We start from the raw sequence: 21,681 nt of genomic DNA on the forward strand, positions 1-21,681 counted from the left end.
CATATTCATGATTCCAGTCACTATCATTGTCTTAAGGGCAGTTATTACATTCACTCTGTGTCAAAGTTCTGGTGAAGGCAGTGCATCTGATTAATGGAAAAACATTGTTGTATTTTTTAAGGGACCAATAAGAAAAAATATGCAATGGCTTGGCAGCACTCAACCCCAGTAAGAACTGGGGTGAAATAAGGATGCATACACCTTTGTTCTGCTTGACAACACATCAACAAAGGATGTGAGCTAACTGGCAACAGCTATTCAATCACCAGTTCAATAAAATAAACTAAAATCAACAAGTAGATAGGTGATAGTCCCACCGAGGTCTTCTGTATCATCATGTAGTTCTCTTCTTTATTTATGGCCATATGATTGCTTTAACGTTTTAAAAAATTTTAGCAGACGCTACTCACAGTTGTGATTTGCCATGACAAGCAGCACAAGGATGGATCACTGGTAGAGGAGCCCGTACTTTTTCTCTAGCCTCGCAAACATGCACATCTATCCCGGATTGCTCCCCTCTCCCACAGCCCCGCGGTTTACCACGGATTGGTACATTCCAACCCTGGTGAGGTGATTAACGTTCTCTCTTGGGGCTGGCGACCGAGGTCTAGCAGACTCGCATCCGCGTTAGCTCGGGATATGAAGTGGAATATGGAAACTAAAAACAATAACCAAATAGAAATTCAGAGCAGAATATTCGTTTATTTATGAATATATTTTATGGAATGATCCTTTTTTACTTTGTTTTAAATTAACTGCCTGATCGATTCAAGGTTATTAAAAACATTAATACTGTACGTAGTGGGAGCATCATTACAAAACACAAGTGAATGGTCTTTGTTTTATTACTGGGAAGAGGACTGTGTATAAGAAAAGACCGATGGCGCTCTAGCATGGGGTGCCGGCCCTGCTGCTGGAGATGCGCGTCTCAGACGCAGAGAGCTGGCACAGTGGACGCTGTGCTTTCAGTGAAGGAGTACGTCTGGTTGTAGGATGCTGAGTCGTAACAAGGGTGAGTAGTAGTGCAGTTGTCTTCTTTTTTCATAGCCGTACAAAATGGAACTGATGAAATTCAGTCCATGTGTTCACGACTAAGAAACGATTCTCATCATCCCCTTCCAGATGGGCTTTCGTTACATCTTTGTTTTATAAACAAATGGCAAGCTGAGCGAGTCCATTCATTTCGAGACAACTAGATAGGAAGGGATATTAATATTTAGCCGTGTGTTGTCTGTGTTTACTGACATTGTTCATCCGTTGTATTGAGATAAATAGAATTTGGGGTACTGACTACACATTCGATGAAAGAATTGACACCCGTGTTTGTCACCTCCCTGGTATCACTCTATTGTTCCCGATCACTGTGATTTTGGAATTCTTTTGTTTCGTGTACGCACAATACATCTTATAAAAACGGACAATTTCCACTTTATAAGGCTGTGCTGCTTTTATACAAACTCGTTTGAGTAAACGTCTGCACCGAACTGTAAGTATCGTGGACATTGTTTTTCACGGTCCCCGTCGTGAATGAAATTCGGCAGTGTAAACAACGGGGGTGAAACCTGCGCGTGCCCCTCTCGCGCACTCCTTCGCCTGTGGACCCGGTCACGTGCACTCTGAAAGAGTTGTTAAACAGGGCTCATAACTGCTGGCCACGTCCGTGATAAAAAGTCAGAACGGTCGTTGTCACCAGCACTATCACCGTTTTAGAAGTATTTTGTTCTTCTGCCCGTCTATTTTGTTATTCTCTCTTCGACTGTAGAGCACTAGACACAATTGCCCCGAGGGCAGTGAGCAGTTCCTGTCCAATCTTAAAACAAACATGCCCATCTGTGTCATTCTCAGGGTGTCAGCCTCTCTGTCTGTATCTCTGTTTAGCCATCTGTGTCAGAAAATAAGGTCTGTCTATGCACGCAGTGTGGGGTTGGTATGAAAAACAAACTCACACAGAATGGAGTGGCTCAATGATTGTACAAACAAAGCAACAGCATACATCTTTCAAGAGCTTCTCAGCTTGATGCCTAAGCTTTTCACAGGAGAAACAAACAAACATTTGCAGGCAATGATTCACGTTGCTGTACGTTGCAGGTCACCGACTTCATAGCAGTCACTGTTTAAAACACAAAAGTCATTATTTCATAGCAACATTACAGTATTACTGTATTACAACACTACTGTATTGTGGCAGTATGTAACAATACATTGCTTTGCATTGCTATTCACTACGCTATTACTTCTAAGCTGGTTTGATTGCCTTCATGACATGGAACATATTCATTACGTAACATTTTGTGTGTATGAATGTGTCTGTCAGATAATGGTCATGAGCACGTTCAGTGTTCCCTTGAGGCATTGTGTGGCAGTACGTGATCTCTGTTGGTGACGGGAGGACAACTGTCTGCCTCTGAATGGCAGTAGGAAGAGGCATGGGAGACCGGGGTGGAATGGGGGGGGGGGGGGGGGGTTCAGGGCACATCAGGGTCAGTGTTCACTGCAGGCTATCCAGCAAGGGCGAATCACAAGGAGAGCAACGGGATGGTCCTCTGCCCATGGATGCCATTGATTGTCCCAGTAACTGTGGAACAGTACTGCTCTCTGGACAGGGGTAACAAAGCCCAGATGTAATGATTCGGATCTTATCTGCTGCCACTGCGTGATATGCAGTTTTAATTAGTTAAGTGTGATCAATGTAAACGACACATCTTGGGTCCGATTGGGCACCTAAGTGACCTGGGTAAAGATGTCATGTAGCAGATATAAACTCGGTAAATGTTAGACATGGCAAGTGATCTTGTCTGTGGTGTTATCTTGCAGAGGAATTGCATCAACAATGACTCCACTCCTTATTAGTCTTTCAGCAACTGAACCCGAGGATTTAAAAAATATAACTTGGGATCATTACGGACTCAGAACACAACAGTCATAAAAAGGGTTTGTGATAATGATTATTGGGAATAATTAATAATCTTATACAGCAAAAGTTTTGAATTTCTTCTGTTTCCTCTCTACAAAATTCTGCTGTTGTGATCTGTGAAAGAACACTGGTGTACAGACATATATGCTGGTGTGTCCTCCTCTTTTACACAACTTTACATCATGTAGCGTTTCAGAAGGTCATGGCCCGTCTCCATAGTAACCCCTTTTTTAAAAGGCAGGTGAATAGGATTGTTCTGTTCTGTCAAGAATAACATTTTAAAATACACGGGCCACCGGTGTCTCCTGGTGCTGAATGATGTGGTTGTACTGGAGATTGACAAGTCCAGGGCTGCTGTCTGCTGTTGTGAGGTACAAGATGTGTAATCAGATGTCTGTGTAAGACAGCGCCTGATATGTGACAGGGTGATGGTGTCCCTGTGTTGTCAGGGGGAAATGGGAGAGGGTTTGGGTTTGCTGTTGTTTTGAACATGGTCGGAAACAGGGCAGCTGTGAATTTGACACTGAGCAGGCTAAAAAGCCCTGTGAGCAGCATAGACTAGCCTGAGTCTTGGGTGAGGCTGAATGTATATAAATGAAAAGCAGATGAACAAAGTGGGAATGTATGCAGTGTGGTAAAGGGTTTTTGAATTTGTGTGTGTGTGTGTGTGTGTGTATGTGTGTGTGTGTGTGCGGGTGCGGGTGGGGGCTAGAAGGCATGAAAAGTAATGTTCACAAGCTTTATGGCTATCAGTGTACTAATTTGCTAATGTCATTGTTGCCCAAAGTGAACAAACATTTGTCGCCTCAAAACTGTACAGCGAAATAATTTAATGATTAAGTTCAGTTGTGATGGAAATGTCTGGTTCAAAAGTTTTGTGGCGCCTGCAGGGTCGGAGTGGTGTGGGATTTGTGAGGGGGCAGTGTGACAGCATGAATGGGGTTTAATGGACAGCATGGGGGTTGTAGAGTAGTAGGGAAAACATAAACTGCAGGCACCATGAAATTATGAAAATTTAGTAATAACAGCAAGATGCATACAAATGGCCACCTGAGGAGGCTGCATCTAATTCAGTCTGGCTGCAACAGGCGAGATATTTTCTATATTGAATCTGAGAGGGAGAAGAAAACGGAGAGAGGGAGAGAGCGAGCAGAAGAGCAAGAAAAAGAAAGTCGATTCTAATCCCATTAATCCACTTCACTGCTGTCCTTCCCACCAGCAACAGACCCGGCAGGCGGAGGCTCTTTATCAGTGCAGATGCAGACTATGCAGGGGGGGCTACTAACTCTGGAAGGATGCTAAAGAGGTGCTGTTATTTGTTATTTATTCACTTAAAGGGCACACACTGCTCTTCTTTTTTTAATTGTTTTACCTCTAAATTGCCATGTAACAGACAGCTGGAGCCAGCTGGAGCTTATATTGCAGTGGTAACTCCACTGAAAAACTAAAATGGAATTTAGTTCTTCCTTGCCCGTTCTTCCTACTGTTTAGTAGATATGTATATGGAAAAGTAAAGAACCAGTTTGACAGCAGAAATGAATCAGTTTCCATTCCCTCTCACAACTGTTTTATGCTCTGGTGTTAGTGGGTGACATTTCACAATATATTGCATAAGTGATAAGCAGGCACGTTTCACTGCAACATTTTTTATGAAATATGTACAAGTGGCTGTCTCAAAACGTAAGCCACTTATGATAGCCTGAACTTGCTTTCAGATCCATAAGTAATCTGAGAAATAATGAAATGTGTAGTTCTGGCTAAAGATTCTTCAGCATCTTCGAACTTATTTCTGTTTCACTGCTGTGTGCTTAGCCTTTTACTTTGAGTAAGAAATGTAAAAAGTACCACTTTTTCGTTTTGTTATAGGACCATGTTTTGTTAATTTCAGCGACTGTAGAGCTCAGAGTTTTCTGCAAGAGACTAAAAAAGAAGCAATTGCTTAAATATCTTACTCACTTGTTTAGGGCAAACCCCCTTGTTTACTAGTTTGAATAGAGCTCTTGGTTTTAATGCCATCACAGAATAATGCATGTCAGTTTGTTGCATAGTGAAGCAGTCCTGATTTATTGTTATTCATGTTCAGACCCATCAGGCTGAAACAAAATTTAAATGCTCTAACAGGGTCCTGATGTCAGTCACAGTGATTAAGTCATACACACAATATTTTCCATGTACATACTTGATTTGGTGATGTGTGACTGCTTTGTGTCTGTCTGGTTTCCAAAGGACATCAACGTTAATGTGAAATCAAGGGGTGTGGTATCTATCAAGAGTGATATGTACACCGAGGAAGGCCTCAGTACGACCTTTTTGCCGTTTTCAGTCATTCCTTTACATTGTGGAACTCTTTGTGTCATCTGGGAACATGACCTGGATCCCCACTCATAGCCAGTGTGCTAGAACAGGGCTGAACAAATCTATTCACAGGGGTCTCTCTCTCCTGCAGGTTATAAATTTGACCTGCAAATTAGCAATTGATTTGTATCTGGAGCACCAGAGGCATGATTTATTCACTTGCACTGAACTACCACCTTATTAGGAGCACAGACACAGTAGAGTGCTTCAAAGGCACACATTAATTTTAGTTTATCAAGCTTATGCAGGTATGTTTCTGTGATAAAGCAACTGTGTGTTGTGCACAAGAATTGTGAAACTTCACATAGAAAAACCCCTAAAAGAGCCTTTTATGAGTAACAACGGAATGTATGCCTTACATAGAGACATATACATGTGATGTCATTGTGAAATGCAATGGACCATCAGTGAAAAGTGGTTTCCCTGGATCTAAAATGGAAGCAGTAGATGTAAGCTGAGAATGAAGTTTTTGTTTGTCTGTCTTGGCAGCAGTATGGCGCATAAAAAAAAAAGAATCTGTTTTTGCCCTTAGAGTACTTGGCACCCTCAGAAATGAAAAATACATGCTGGGTGCAAGGAAACAACTAATTACTCACTCTACACTCTGGGACACTCTCACTGCACTGCAACTGCAAACCTGACCTCATGGGGGGCCCTGAGCGTGACGGTGTCATGCCTCTCTGAGATACGTCTCCCTACAAAGCTGAGAGTTTATAATAACTGTATTATTACATTCTGGGTTATAGTCTGGTGCATTATAAATAAATATTGTGATAATTTAACAAATATTTTTGTATCATAATTTGTATATTTATTTTAGCATATTTTTATTTGTGGGAATCTGTTATTATGACCAAATACATTTGTAATAAATGCTCTCAACCATTTCTGACACTTTCATTTATATTTTTGGTAAGGTCAATGAACCATCTACATTTTATTGACATATTTTACTTTATTGTCATTTAGCAGATGCTCTCATCCAGAGCAACTTACATATGTTACAATTTTTAGATGTTATCCATTTATGCAGCTAGATATTTACTGAGGCTTATTGTTGATTCAGTACCTTGTCCAAGGATACAGCAGCAGAACCTCAGCAGGGAATTGAACCAGCAACCTTTTGGTAACAAGCGCTGCTCCTTACCACTATGCTACACTGCCATCTCTGATCTCTATAATATAATAGATTTTTGTCCATAAAGGTGTTTTAAGATAAACATTACATGAAACATACTTCAAAGAGCCAAATCTGTGTTTTGTGTTACTTAGTTTGTAATGAATGTTAACTGAATGACTATGCTCTTCTGTCAAACACCATTCAATCATATGGTAAATGCTGCTTAGCTTAATGTGAATGTTAAATAGAAATTATTTTAAATTATCATCATACATGCTGTCATTAATGCTGTGGCAATGTCTGCCCTGTAGTTCTGTTAGTTCACCAGATTGTGGAGTCATTATGTGTCAGTCTACTCATTAATATTACACATAATGTTTCAACACATTATGTGTAATATGTATATGTAATATGTAATATGTGTTGATCAGTTGCACACTTTCCATGAAAGTGTTGACACATGCACACAACTGATGAATGACCCTAAGTTTAATTAACTACCTGTCAAAATAACTACTTTGATAAAACAATGAGGTTCTTGCCAATAATGAAAATGGTTATACTCTGTGACCTTCCGTGCCTGGAATTGCCTGTGGCTAGACTAGATCGAAACCACCTGACCACGTTTGGGAGATCACATGTGTGCATAGTGATTAGTTCGCATTTGCACATGTGACAGTTGGCCCAGTCTGAGCTACTAGTGTCTTCGTATTGGTCGCAGATCCCAAGTTAAAGTAAGAGGTTACTGACTGAGTTTTGTATTTTAATCCACCACCTCAGACTCAACTGAAAACTTTTTTAAAACTATAAGCCTGTTCTTCTTTCACATTATATTTTCTAATAAAACAAATTATCTTTCTTGCAATATTAAGTATTCCTACAGCTAAGGCATGCATTGCTGCATTAAAAATATATAATCAGAAGATATCAGCTGGAGATGGAGAGCAGAGCTGTGATCAAATGTGTTAAAACCGGACAAGAAAGAAATGAGTGTTTTTATGCACAATTAAAATGTCAATGTTTTAAAATATTCAGATGCTTGTATAATGCACATGTTAAATGTCTAGAAATATTCAGTTGCTTGTGTAATATATATGTTATATTATTTACACTAACAGAATTTTAGAGTAGAAATTGAGTTTGTAGTCATGTAGTCAGCAGATCTGTAATGAGGGATCCAGGTTCAGCTTTCTCTTCATTCTTGCACTTGCTCTCTAATCTCAGAACCAGCTCTAGAGAGTGAGCACTGACACAGCCTGGATTCAACCTTGCATAGACTCCTCACTCCTCACACACTCACTAATCTAGACACCAGCTTTGGAAGGAGACTGCTAACACATATGGATTGAAACTTTCATCCACATTGTTGAGGGACCTGGCATACTAATAACATTTGGAAAATGCAGGTGCGTGCTCCTTGCTGATGTTGACTTAGTCATGGACAAGCTTGTGATTAGCTCGAGGTAGATCTGAGTCACCCTGTTCTTGCATGCTTTATTACCGAGGGCCTGCTCTCCTTTCCAGCTTGAGAGGATTCTTACGTCGGTCTGTCTCGTCAGTGCGGTTGCAGCCTCTTGCTGGGCCTAGGCTTTGGTCCAGAATGATGCGGTGCTACCAAATGTCTGCTTGTACCCTCCGCACGGGGCCTGCTCTCCCCCCTGTCTGGGGCGTCTGAACACATTAACAGGCTGTCCCACACTTGTAAACGAGCTGTCTGTCTCTCACAGTGAGGTCACAGCGGCTGATCAGCCTGGGAGAGACAGCCTTTTTTAGCTGGACATCCCATCTCCCACACGTGCTTTCCCTGAACTGCACTGAGTCACGTTTTCACAACAGCCACAGAAATATTGATGCTGCCTATTGATCAACATGTGCAGAGAGTGGGCAATTGAGAACAGTACTGATGACAGTTTTAATGTCACAAAGTCACGAGCTAACAAACTCTCTTTGTAAAGGACTGTTCTTTCTGCCCCTGTCGGTCCTTTCTGCTCCTCGTGTTCTCATTCGTCTACTGAGCCAGACATGCTCCTCCCTGAAGACCAGGAACAGCTCAGTGACATAAGCATGCTGGGAAGCCTGCCGGCTGGTGGAATGGGACTCGAGGGATGCGGCAGAGATTTTCTGCCCTGAGTTGTAGGGCTTTAACCTCTGCAAAGTCAAACAATTAAAAACGGGTCTGTGTGTGATCAAATCCCAGGTAGCTCATGGTGTGATTGAGTTTGTGTAGCACGTGGATTGTGCAGCTCTCTTGTTCCAAGCCTCTTTCCCAGCATAACGGCCATCACATTTTGGCTCAAGGAGAGGGGTTCTCACAAGTGAGTCTACTGTAGTCTGTTAAAGTAACACCTAAAGACTTCGAGTCAACTTCAAAATCCCCATTCCATAAGTGCAAGAAGAAAAAAGACAGTTTCACTCCACTGAACATGATTGCTAGTATGTCTCAGTGGCAGTGTAGCATAGTGTTTAAGGAGCAGGAATCATGACTGAAAGATTGCTGGTTGGATTCCCTACTGGGGCTCTGCTACTGTACCTTTGGGCAAGGTACTTAACCCAGAATTGTCTCAGTAAATATCCAGCTGTATAAATGGGTAATGTACAAAAACTAACTGACTGTAAGTCACTCTGGATAAGAGTGTCTGCTAAATGCCAATAATGTAATGTCATAATGTCTCAATGTACTTGTGACTATTAACCTGTGTTAGCATAACAGAAAGGGAGACATTTCTCTTGTTTTATGCAGAAACAGCGCTTCATGAGTAGGTCTGGAACAATGAGGAATCTGATTCAGTGGCAGAAGTTCACATGTTGCCGAGTCCACATGGCAGAGCAGCCAGCCAGGCGCATGACAGATGAATGGTGCTAACCGTACGCAGACACATGAACTCCGTGCTCTCTGGCGAGCTGTGGCACGATCTCTCAACAGAGGGCCAGGGAGGTGCGGGGCACGCCCCAGTGAGCGTGGGTGTAGTGCGAGTCACCAGCAGACTGCGCTGACAGGCGCGGCAGAGGGGACAGATTGTCCAGGGACATGCAGAAGGATCAGCGTGTGACTATTGGCTGATGGCTCTGAGGAGTCACGACTTGTTGAACACAGACTGGTGGCTCTGGGTATGACGGTGAGATGTGTCAGACCCATCATGTGTCACCTGTCAGCTGGCGTCTTGGCATCGGGGATTGATAGACGGAAAATTACACCCAGCCCTCACTGTGGAGCGATTCTGAGTTGAAAACGCAGTTCCCTCAACAGGCCTTCAGCACCAATATGCAAACAACTCGTTAAGGTATTCATAACCTGTATGTATATAACTGGCCACAGGACAATGCATTTGAGGTTGGCAAATCTGTTGAAGCTCATTCAGGGATGGGACCCCAGTTACAATAAGACAGACCATTGTCACATAGCCTCAAGTCTGAAGGCCTGAAGTTGACTTGAAAAGCTGTTGATGTTCTTTTTAATTCTTGTTCTTATTCTTATTCTACCCAATTTTCTGTTTGTGCTTTTTGTCTCAATCCCGAAAATATTTTTTGAGATGCGAACACTTTTACACTGAAAAATTTACAACTCACTAACTTGGACAGAACATTTAGAATCTGAACAAAACACATACATTTAATGTCACAATCAACCTGGTACATGAGCCACAGAGACCGTGTCTCTAGTCTCTGTAAAGGAAAGCTCTGTAAAGGAACTATAGCTAGTACCATGCTACACTTTTTCAAGCCAACTCAGAGCTTTCCTCTCTAGTTTTTCACAGTTGATGTTTTTATCTAGGTAATTACAGACTACTTTAATTAGTCACAAAACATAACGATGCTCTAAAATGAGACATAACTTTTAGGGTTTTCTGAGTAGCTTATAAAAATGGGAATTAATGACTGCTATCTATCCCATAAAATAGCTACTTTATTTTGGTTGAAGTGAACTGTCGAGACAAAGTTGATTGGTTGTTACTGACTGTTGTACAGTGTAAGTGCCAACTACAGAGATGGGTACTTTTTTTTAACTCCTTCTGATTAGACTTATTCTTCACTAGTTGATTTCTATCACATACATCACACACCCACAGATCCGTTTTGATCCTCATCCGGAGGAGCAGAGGTCCCAGAGGTGGCCAGAGCTATTAGAGTAGGAGTGCTCAACAAGATTAACTTGGTTTAACCCCAATACTGCGCCATATTCAACAGCCCCCCCCCCCCCACCTCCCCTGAATCAATCAGTCTTTACTTTGTATAGCGCTCTGTAAAACCTCCAGTTCAATTCCCAATGCTTATTTTTACTCTCATATTGCTGTTATAATTCCATTCCTGATCCTTCTGGTAAATGTGGCTGTGATTATTGCGTCCTAAACATGGCTCCATGGATTGCTTTCGTGGCACTGTTTTTAATATTTTTGATTGATTGGGTGATTGTTTTTTTCAATGGTTATCAGTAATTATTGTAATGCTGGGTCTTGACGAAATTGCTGGCAGCTAAATGCAGTGTATCAGTTAAAAAACATGAACTAGCTGTATGTTTTCTGGTTTTTTTTTTCCCAGTGCTTTCATTAGCTAAATTGTTGTGGTACCTGTGACCAAATGACAGTTTAGAATCAATCGTTATGAACTGAGTGCTTGAGGGTGTAGGGTCCTCTGTCCAGCTGTGCAGCGATCTATTTGCAGGCCGGTAGGAGTAGCAGGATCTGGGACAAGCTCGTGCACAGATGTTTACCCTGTCAGATTAGACTAGCGCGTCAAAACGTCTGCCTGACTGCTTAAGTGGAGCCGCAAAAAGTGATGCCACTGAGGGCGACGATTGAGGACTAGCACTTTAGTACAGCTCAGAATCATGCAGCCGCTGTCCCAAAGGGGTTCTTTCCCTCTGGGGAAGTACAAATAGACACACAAATTGACAATGCTTCTTCTCTATGTGAGGATTACTATTAGGCCAGCAGCTGGTTTTCTTATAAAAGCCTGTTTGTCTGGGACCACTTGACTGTTGAATATACATAGATAGCAAGGTTGAGAAACTATGAAAGGAAAATGTATATTTCATTCGGGATAGATTGCCCTTATGTAATGTGTCAATGTGTTGTTAAACAAATGCATAGTATTTTTGAACTAGATAATGCAGGAGCTTGCAAAGTCATTACAATTCACTATGAGTGATCTATAGGTAAGGGAGCCATAATATTGTGAAGAAAAGATTTCTGCTGTTTGATATGAGAGTTTTGTGCATAGGTATGTTAGATCAAAGGCCTTGGTAAAATTCCCTGGAACTACATGTGAAATGTGGTAAAGATCATTACACAGGCCATTTACCTTGGTGTTTTTAAACTAATATTTGCAGAGTCATCTTGCTTGGCCATTATATTACACTATTGCCTCTTACTCAGACACCTTTTGGGTCATAGTCCATGTAATGATGGAGTTATAAAGACCTAAGGTGAATGAAAGTCCAAAATCCCTTTTTCAGACCTGGAGGAGTGGGGCTACCCAGTTCTGCTGTTATGAAAAAGACATAGGCAAAACTGTGTGGACTGACATCACTGGTGACAGGAGGATCAGGTGGTGCTGCACCAAGCAGCTCCATCTGGCAGTTTGAGACCGCAAGGTAAACACAGAGGGAAACTAAGAGGCCATCGTAAAGAAAAACTCTTAATCTAGTCCTTCACCACTGGGGTGTCCCATAAAGTGCAGAGTTATGGGGTAACAGACAGGTCCTCCCTCCCTCCTGGGCTCCTCTCCCTGAGCTTCTCTGTGACGTTTGAAAAATTCATGCTGTGCTCTCAGTGTACCCTGCTGATGTTGGATCATGATTGACACTTCAGTCTGGAGTGTAGCGGGGCAGCTTTACTGCCAGGAGGGACAGGCAGGATGCATGCTGGGAAGGCGGTGCTGAGGGAGATCCACAGGTGTATTTTAGTGAAAAGGAAAGGGGCATTGCCACATGCTGGCCTGAGAAATGGCACGTTTTGAGTTGGGAGGCTATTGTCTGCTGTGGTAGATGAATGACAGTGTAAGTTTGCCGCAGAGAGAGGAAAAAGAAGAACATAGTTTGGATCTGTGTTTTTATGCACCTCTGTGACATCAGTCCAGATGGTGCTTAACTACAGAAAAACAAAAGGTACTAATCTAATCCTATCCCAGACCACATCCAGCAGCACTCTCTCTCACACTTCATCACCATTGCTGTGATTGTTAATTTGTGTCTGCCTACTCATCAACAGTCTTTGTCTCTCTCTCTTTATCTTTGTCTCTGCTTCTAAGCCTCTTTCACCTACATGCACACACACAAACTCTCATACACACTGAAACACACTTTTATTCTGAGGTTTTGCTGTTACATTTTGTGACACGATAAAAGCCTGTGAAATGGTTGACCTCTGGTGAGGAGTATGTCAGAGAAGGCCAACTCATGTTCGTTGTTTGCATGTCATGTGGTTCTCAAAGGGGAAGTCACTGAAGGGAGACTGGGTCCTCATTGCTCCCGCAATAGAGAGATACAGACTGAAAGGGAGAGGCAGAGATACTGATTGGCTGTCGGGCTGTTGCTATGGGGGTCAGGCTGCAGTTTGATTGGCCAGGTTGTGCATAACCTGGAGCGACCCAGAATGCAGCATCCAACGGTTGTTATGACAACAGACAGGAAATGGATGGTGGTGATAATAGTAGCATAGAGAGCTTTTTTCTGTGTATTTGACACAGTCTGTCTATTTTTATTATGCCATTCTTTATTCTTCCTCTCAACAGAAATGAATCTGGCACTATATTTGTTCCTGAATTGGTTAGAAGGACTTCAGTGCATTCTCAGCTGCCTTTCACTCATATGGTGAGAATGGGATGGTTTGTTCTAAGCAGAGCCAGTAATGTCACTCTCGACACTGTGAGCAGATCCTGTGTTGTTATCAGTACTGCCCTGCTTTGTGAGACACAGAGTTATCAAGGTAGGTTTATTGGTGCCAAACCAGAAATGAGCTACATGTGGCTACTTTACTTCCTGTATAGTACTAGTAAGTGGGTATTTTTATGGCCTGGTTTAACCCTATGTTAATAAGCCTGGTGAGACACGAGTTCCCTGCCAGAGAGGAGGGGGCCTGTGAATTTCTCCGCTCAGTATACCTCCTCCTTGCCTGCTTCTGCAAACAGCAGTGCTGAGAACACACTGTACCAGTCTCACCACGTTGCTCACAGCACTGTGGCTGCGTATTTATGGAGAGCTGTGTGAAGCTTGTGAGACGTGATGAGAGAGTGGATTTTTTGTGAATGATTCCTCTACTCTTGGGCCCCCCCCCCCCCCCCCCCCCCCCCCTCTCCTTCCGGACGCTCTGATCCCCTCTCTCACTGAGAGCACGGAGCAGAACAACAGCAGCGTGGACAAAGGGAAACCCTGCCTTGTCTGCGCAGAGGTAACTGAAGACCCCGATGCAGTATTGATGAGGCGCGTTATGCTTGAGGATCAATCTTTGCTTGTGTTTTCTGTTGTTTCTTAGTTCTCTTATTTCAGCCTGCCAGTCATTACCGCCCTGTCCTGTACAGGTCCTTTTCTAATGCTCAGAGAGGCTGCCTGCCCTGTGGAACAGGAGGAACCAGCAGCTGTAACATGAGAAACAGAGAGAGGTCTCTGGATGCCGCCTGTTACTGTGATACAACCGTACATGAAGAGAGGACATTTTCAGTGATGAAGGGTAGATCCACTCTTGTGTACTCCAGTCATTGTTCTCCAAGGGCTGTGCTGAGATTGTGAAACGATTTTGGTATTGTTCATCTCAGCAGAGTATGATGTCCCTGAGGGTGTTCACCTGATACCCAGCGCTAGGCTATAGAAAAATGAGAGTTGTTACGTCTGGATTTCTTTGTAATGTTTGCTCCTCTGTTGTTTTTTGCTCTGTGCTTTGTAGATGGCCCTGTGCCAGTATGTAAATGTGAATATATGAAGACATAGGGGGTTAGGGCCTGCCTACAGAAAGCAGTGAAAGGAGGATCTGATAAGAAGGCTATTCAGTGAATGCAAGCTAACTGCAGCTGCCTTCATCTCAGGCAGAGAGGAAGAAGTGAAGGAAGGGAGCCAAAGAGAGAGTGAGAGATAAGTGAAGGGCAAAGTGAGAAAAACAGAGTGGTAAAGGGGGAGAAGAGGAGGACATAGAAAGCCAGCAGAGGGAGAGATGGAGGCAAAGTGTGCTGCCTCAGGGCTGTGGCAATCTCTCCACAGTTGGATGAACTCCTTTCACTGTTTGGTCTGCTTGTCTCTTTCAGAGAGGAATTGATTTTCTCAGAACAGCCTGTAAGTTTCCTACATGCACTACACTGCTGTGCTTTGTTTTCTGTAGTTATCCTCTGCCATTCGTCCAATAGGCTGCTGGACATGTGGCAAAAGAGGTACAAACCACACAGAGAGGAGCAGAATGTCTGCCCTGAATAATCTGGAATCCCAGGTTATTACCCAAAGTTCACTTGTTGGACATATCTCTTAATGAGTGATATAATGTGTAAAGGCTGGTTTTCACATTCACTTCCGTGTGGTTCTCGTTGGGCCGCTTCCTGAAACTCACAGACAGAAAGTACCTTAGAGGCCCCAGCTCCAGCAGGAGGTCGAAGTGTGGATTGGCGTCGGGCTGAAGATAGGGTTTTGCCCAGTGGCGCTTTTAGAACACCCTCTTTCTCTTGAAGCGGGACAGATTGTGCTGAACAAAGCCATGGACTATTACACCCCTGACCCAGGGTTAGGAGGTGTGTGTTTGAGCTGTGGAAGGTTTGTGAGATGGAGCAGAGGCTGGAAGAAGTGGAAGGGGTGGGGTTTGGAGCTGGTAAAGGTGTGATGGTTTCTCCTAGACCCTCCTGCCTCTTCCCTCCCCTGACCGGAAACCTTGTGTCAGAACTATGGACATCTGTTTTAGAGGTTTAAGCAGGTAACACCCAGGTGCTACAGCTGTTGAATGAGAAACTCTTGGCCTTGTCGTGGGACAGTGTCAAATAAATCTTCTGTTTCATTCTTTCTTTTAGTCTGACCCGCAGTCAGATTGATGAAACCTTTGTTGATCACTTTCTCCGTTTCTCTCTCTGCCCAGGTGTATCCTTTTGGATTGGAAGTTCCTCTTAGTCTTCCCTGCCCCACCCTGCTGTAGTCCTCCCCACCTCCCCTCAGTCCTCTCCCAATCCCCTGGTGCCCCCTCCCCGCTGCCAACATGACTTCCACGCTGCAGACGCCGGCCTTCAAGCTCGCCCGTCTTCCAGCGATCTCAAGCCCAGAGCGCATCTACAGCTGTGATGATGAGATCGAGCGGCGCTACGAGATCGTCCCATCCGTGGTCTGCTCCATGTGCTGCCTCTTTGGCATCATATACTGCTTCTTTGGTAAGACGAGCGTGCATGGGGAGAGAGTGGCAGAGCATGCTGGGAGAGTGTGGCACAAGTCTGAGTTATGGGGATCTTGGATGTGTTAAAGGGCTATATCTTGAAATTAAATTTCCTAAAAAAAGACTAGTTGTCAAAAAAGTTGAAAATATCATGCACACTGCAGATACTGATAAATGGCCCCAGGCATATTTTTAAATGCTTGGTACAAAACAGAACTTTCCTTGGCTTTTTTCGTGGAGCAACTCAGGGGCCTTTTAAATAGAGGTTTGTCTCTGGAAGACTTCCAGTCAGATAGAGTCCTCAAATGGATGCTAAATAATCAGTCCTCATTCTGGAGCGCTCGGTGTTCAGAGCAGAGAGTCAGGGGGCGCTTCAGCAGCTGGATAGGAGTGCAGTTGGTGGAGAGGAACATCTGGCCTTAATCCTGGATAACCTCCATGAGTGCTTTGCCCATTACAAGGGTGGAATTCTGAGAATAGAATCGTAATCTCATGGAACTGTTTCCACAGTTTCCAGTGCTCTGAAACCACGGTTAAAGCCCAATAAGATAAAATGAATTATTTTTTTATTGAGGATTTATGATGTGTACAGTATGTCATGGTAACGCGTTAACAGCAGGAGTGTTGGAGCAGCCTGCTGTGTGTATGTGTGTGTGTGTGTGTGCTTGTGTGTGTTGGTGTGCGTGTATGTGTGATTATCTCTACTAATGCTTATGTGCACGTACGTGTATGTTTTGATCCTTACGGAGCTCTCAGGTCCAAATCCTGTTTCTGCAGGGATTAGTATGGGCACCTCAGGACACAAAATGAATGTTCTCCATATATATCAAATTCCTTGAGAGAAGTGTAGTCAGGGAGAGCAGATTCCTATTTTACAACCACAATTCCAGGGCTGAATGACATGTTCCACATTAGAGAAAGACACTCCCGTCTATATCTGATTTTTCACTGTGAATTTGTGTTCTATAAATACATAAACCTTTTAATGTTCCCATAAAAATTCCACAGCACATTCAGAACACATTATCATCAGCTCCAGATCTAACTGAACAGTGTAGTTTAGCGTATATGCAGACTGAGGCACAGTACAGTGATTGGCACATGACCTTTAGATGGATAGATCTCTTACACACGGCGCTGTCACACAGATGGCGACCTAGCAACACATCCTGTGGTCACTGAGCCTGAGAACACAACTGTAAATGAGCCATGGGCTGTTTAATTAAACACACATCAATTCTTAGCTTGCAGTCAATGAGATTTCCTCTCTCCATTCATTATTAATGGGAGTATATCCAGGTCGCTCCAGCAGAGATATGCAAGTGCTTACATAGTTTCCCTTTCCTGACCCAGTCGGTCTTCTTCTCTCTGAGTCCATCCCTTAGCTGCATCTCCCATCACTCATCAGTGCAGTGCTGACTAAGAGGTCAGATTCTAAGCCTAGTGAGGGGAGCTGTCAAAGAGCTGTGAAGACTGTGGTGGGGATGGAGCAGTCATTTTCATCAGTGTTATTTTATTCTGCACTTTCTCCTGTGTTGTCAGAGAGAGCACATGCATTAATCACCCCTCTAAGCTCCTAATCACATCCTTCCCCCTCTCCCTCTCTATCTCTCTCTCCCCCTTTGCTTCTCTCCCCTCTTTCTGCCTCTCTTTGTACATTCTTTCTGTTCCACCCACTGTCCTCTACCATCCTAATCTGTTCTTCTCCATTACATTACGTGCATTTAGCAGACGCTCTTATCCAGAGCAACTTGCAACACAAAAGAACATAAGTGTGTCCATTCAAGTTAAATGAGCTTCTAACTCTCTCTTTAACTTTCTTCCTCTCCTCCTCCTCATCCAGGCTACCGCTGCTTCAAGGCGGTGATGTTCTTGACGGGCCTGATGTTCGGCTCCATCATCATCTTCATGCTGTGCTACAAGGAGAGGGTGCTGGACACGCAGCTGAGCGTGGAGGCCAGCGTGGGCATCGGCCTGGGCATCGGCGTGCTGTGCGGCCTGGTCACCATGCTGGTGCGCAGCGTGGGCCTCTTCATGGTGGGCCTGCTGCTGGGCCTGCTGGTGGCGGTGGCGGCGCTGGTGGTGATGGAGGAGTTCTACCACCCGCGCACGGTGTGGATCCCGCTGGGCATGCTGCTGGGCTCGGGCATGCTGTTCGCCGTGCTGACGCTGCAGTGGCAGCGCTGCTTCACCACGCTCTCCACCGCCGTCTTCGGCTCGGCCGTCATCACCGTCACCGTCGACTACTTCATCGAGCTCTTCATGCTGGTGCGCTATGTGTACGAGCGCATCAAGGTGGCGCCGCGCCGGCCCGTGTGCTGGTTCAGCTGGGTCATCCTCGGCGTGTGGCCCGTCCTCACGCTGCTGGGGGTTCTGATCCAGTGGAAGGTCACGGCTGAGGGGTACTCGCACACCGAGGGTGAGTCTGGGCCGGGCCTGGGTCCGCTCTGTGCTCCCTGTAAGGGTGTCATTTTGGGGCTCTGTTTTTTTCACATATTCGTTTCTTTGTATGGAATTCCTGTTGAATTAGATGAAGTTGTTTCATTGTTTGCTCTACATTTGGGTATCATCAGAGAACAGGGCTGAGTTCACTGGGTTCAGATTTCATAATTATGAGAAGCAATGAGGGGAAAAAACGCATTACTACTGACGTAAAAGATGATGACCTACTGATATAAAAGATGTCACTCCTGATTGTGGTGATATTGAGGGCAGTGTGTGTGTGTGTGTGTGTGCGCGCGTGCCCAACTGTATTGTGGATGCTCAGGGGAGTGAGGTGACCTGGAAGCTGTAGCTTTAGGTGGCATGCTGTGATGTGGACATGCATGGGCAGAGACGTCCTTGCTGTGCTGTATATAGGACAGCGGCTCCCTGCTTTATCCCTCTGTGTGTGGGCCTGATGGCTGAGAGCAGGGGGCAGGTCACCGCTTACAGATCTGTTAGGATCAGAGGTTAGGGAAAGAGGAGGGAAACTGAGAATAGCAGCATCGCAGTCATTTGGAAGAATTCATCCTCACGGAGTGGCCATAGGAGCATTTCAGAGCAGGAGTTACAAGAGGGTGCAGCTGTGCCGAGGGACCCCGGCGTCACCGGCGGGACAGATGCTGCTCTCACGGGGCTAAAAGCCTGTGAACTGAGAGAATGGAGGGCAGAAGAGGAGACCAGGGTGAGAGCAGGAGAGATCATTTCATGAACTCCGGGACAGATGGTGCCCCTGTCTGTGTCCAGGGCTGTCGCGATATTAGCGAGTCCTAGAAATAACTGGAATGTCGGAATTCATAATGTGGAGCAGGGCAGTGTGTCTGAGAACACTGTAGTGGTTTGCTCTGCATCACATGTTCAGATTAGCGAATGGATGATTCTGTTGGAGGCCTGTGTGTGTGTGTGCATGTGTGCGTGTATGTGTGTGTAATGGTTTGTAGAGTGTCTACATGTGTGTGTGCGCATGTGTGTGCATGTAGAGTGTGTGAGTGACTCTGCTCTGCTCTGTCTCCCCTCAGTGATCATCAGCCGGCAGCAGCGGCGGGTGCAGCTGATGCGCATCCGTCAGAAGGAGGAGAGGAGGGAGAGCAGGAAGAAGAAGAAGAAGAAGCAGCAGCAGCACTACCACCCGCACCACACCCACCACCCCAAAGCCCTGCAACCGGAGCCCGCCTACCGCAGGAAGCCCAACCCCATCCGCCGCTACGACGGGGACGTGCTCTCTCCGGTGAGACACCTGACTCTGTCTTTCTCTCTTTCAGCCCGCTCTCTCTGTCCTCTCTGCTCATGGTCTCTTCTCTCTCTCCCCCTGCCTCTCAGAGCTACATCCAGAGTTTTCGGGACAGACAGGTGGACAGTCGGGGTTACCCCCAGGGTCGGCTGGTCGGCGGAACCCACACCATAGTGGACCTGGACTACGACTGCGGCTCCACTGTGCCTCTGACTGCCTCTGCGGGGCCTGCTGTGCGGGTTTAAACACTGCCATCTGCTGGCCTGGGTTGGTCTTACAAGCCACTGTGCTTTTTGATAACTGTGTGCTTCAAATGACATCCCACCAGTGTTGCTTAGTCCCTCACCCCAGCTCAGGGCATCTGGATCACTGTCTCCCTGTGAGGCCCGGAGGAGCCAGGGCTACTTTTGCCAGCAGAATCTCCAAATATGAGAAAAGCGTCATTTACACTGATGAAAATATAAAATGTTTACGCAAATACCCCAGCAGGACTTTCAAACAAAAAAAGTCCTTGATTTTAATAGGAAATGTGTCTCCTTCCCAGCATTATCTCACCCCATCTCTCGCTTTCAAATTTTTATGTGTCCAATCATAGTCGTGTACTTTCTAATGTGGACAAATAATACCTGAAGAGGATTGCACCTTTTTGACCTGCCTAAGAATACTTCCTGTGGGGTGCAGAGGTGGACTCTAACAGCCTGAGGCTGCCATGCCACACCTGTGTCCAGACGAGGACTGTACCAAACAATCGGGGGAGAAGAATGAATTTGCAAATCCCTGTTTGACACTGAAACCCAGCAAGAGTTTGTCTCAGGAATTTGCCATGCCCTGTTCACAATGGGTGGTCATATTTCCCTGTTAGGAGGTTGGGAATGAGGGACAGGTGTGTGAATTTTTATAGAAATTTTTTGTGAAACATGATGGAGAGACCAATATGAAGGTGAGGGAAGAGAGTAGAGAGAAGCATACACTCAGAGGGCTAGGTAAAATTTTGGCTGGTAGAAGATGTCCTTCTTTCTTTTCATATTAGGATGTCAAAGAGAGGACTGTGTGTGATTGCATAGTCAGCGGAAGACGTACTCTGCTGGGGGAAAGATGGGGTACATTTTGTGTGTGTGTGTATGTGTGTGTGTATTCGTGGGGGGTGTATATGTGAAGACTGATGTCGAGACGGAGGTTTGTGTGGGTGTGCTGACGAACGGGGTGTTGCACTGCAGAGGTTAGAAGAGAGGATAGAAGCAGCCGTCCCCATTCCCTCACCTGACAGACTGAAAGAGAGCAGCACTCCCTCCGAGGGTCAGCTCCAGGGATCCCCCCAGTGAAACCCTGCATGACTCTGTGTGTGTCCCCCCTTGTCTTTGCCTCTTTTTTTAAACTGTGTAAAGCTGAGGGCCCATGTACCTGCCGCTGTGCTCCTATGCAGCTGTCAGTCATCCTTGAGATGGCCTTCTAAATTTCCCTGTGTAGGTTTTGTAAAGCTCTGACTTTTGTTGTACATAAACATTGTACTGTATTGTATTCTTGCTATCGTTGTTACATTGCCCATTTATTTTAAATGCCTTTGATTTATATGATATTTTGTGTCCCTCCGAAAGTAAAATGTATTTATTTATTTGTTTATTTATTTAAATGACTGCTTATGATTCTTTTGCACCTTCCATTCATGGCCAGGCAGTTTGTTCTGGGTTTCCCTCATTCAGCACTGCTTGCTCTCCAATGGAGAGAGCGCTTAGGCATGGCTCCACATACAGCAAGAATGGGACCATGTATTCTGGACATTTTGGGAAATCAGGATTATTATTATTATTATTATTATTATTATTATTATTAAGCATGTCTTTATATGGGCCTGAATATGATAAACTATGTGATTCTAAACCCTGTTTGACTACTAGTTTTGTGCTACTACTTTCCTGTTGCCAGAAATGTGTGTGTGTGTGTGTATGTGTGTGTGTGTATGTGTGTGTGTGTGTGTGTGTGTGTGTGTGTGTGTGTGTGTGTGTGTGTGTGTGTGTGTGTGTGTGCAGTATGTGCGTCTGTTCATGTAAATATGCCTGTCGCACTGTGGTGAGGTTGTGAGTATGCACATATTTGTGGGGGCTGTGTGAAAGCATGGCTGATAAGCTTATCCTCTGTAGTCCTCTGTTGTAAGAATACAAATGTGAATGAACTGTATGAATGAATGCACTGATGTGCAGTATGTGATGTAAGCATGGTTGTGTAGAGTTACTTTTGACTTCAAAATGTT

At 44.7% G+C, this 21,681-nt stretch overlaps 1 protein-coding gene across 2 annotated transcripts; it reads left to right on the forward strand.

The window, feature by feature from the left end:
- The first annotated feature begins 601 nt into the window (after window positions 1-601).
- LOC118789104 (transmembrane protein 198-B-like) lies at window positions 602-21,277 on the forward strand. Of its 2 annotated transcripts, none has more exons than XM_036545420.1 (5): window positions 602-1,012; window positions 15,434-15,719; window positions 17,565-18,140; window positions 19,222-19,430; window positions 19,523-21,277. In XM_036545420.1, the coding sequence occupies exons 2-5, from the start codon at window positions 15,551-15,553 to the stop codon at window positions 19,676-19,678; spliced, it is 1,110 nt and encodes a 369-aa protein (XP_036401313.1). In that variant the 5' UTR covers window positions 602-1,012; window positions 15,434-15,550; the 3' UTR covers window positions 19,679-21,277. The 2 variants fall into 2 exon arrangements, with proteins under 2 accessions (XP_036401313.1, XP_036401314.1); XM_036545421.1 differs by lacking the exon at window positions 602-1,012 and adding an exon at window positions 13,981-14,053.
- Window positions 21,278-21,681: the final 404 nt, after the last annotated feature.

Source organism: Megalops cyprinoides, chromosome 14, assembly GCF_013368585.1.
Source record: "Megalops cyprinoides isolate fMegCyp1 chromosome 14, fMegCyp1.pri, whole genome shotgun sequence".
NCBI classification, from domain to species: Eukaryota; Metazoa; Chordata; class Actinopteri; order Elopiformes; family Megalopidae; genus Megalops; species Megalops cyprinoides.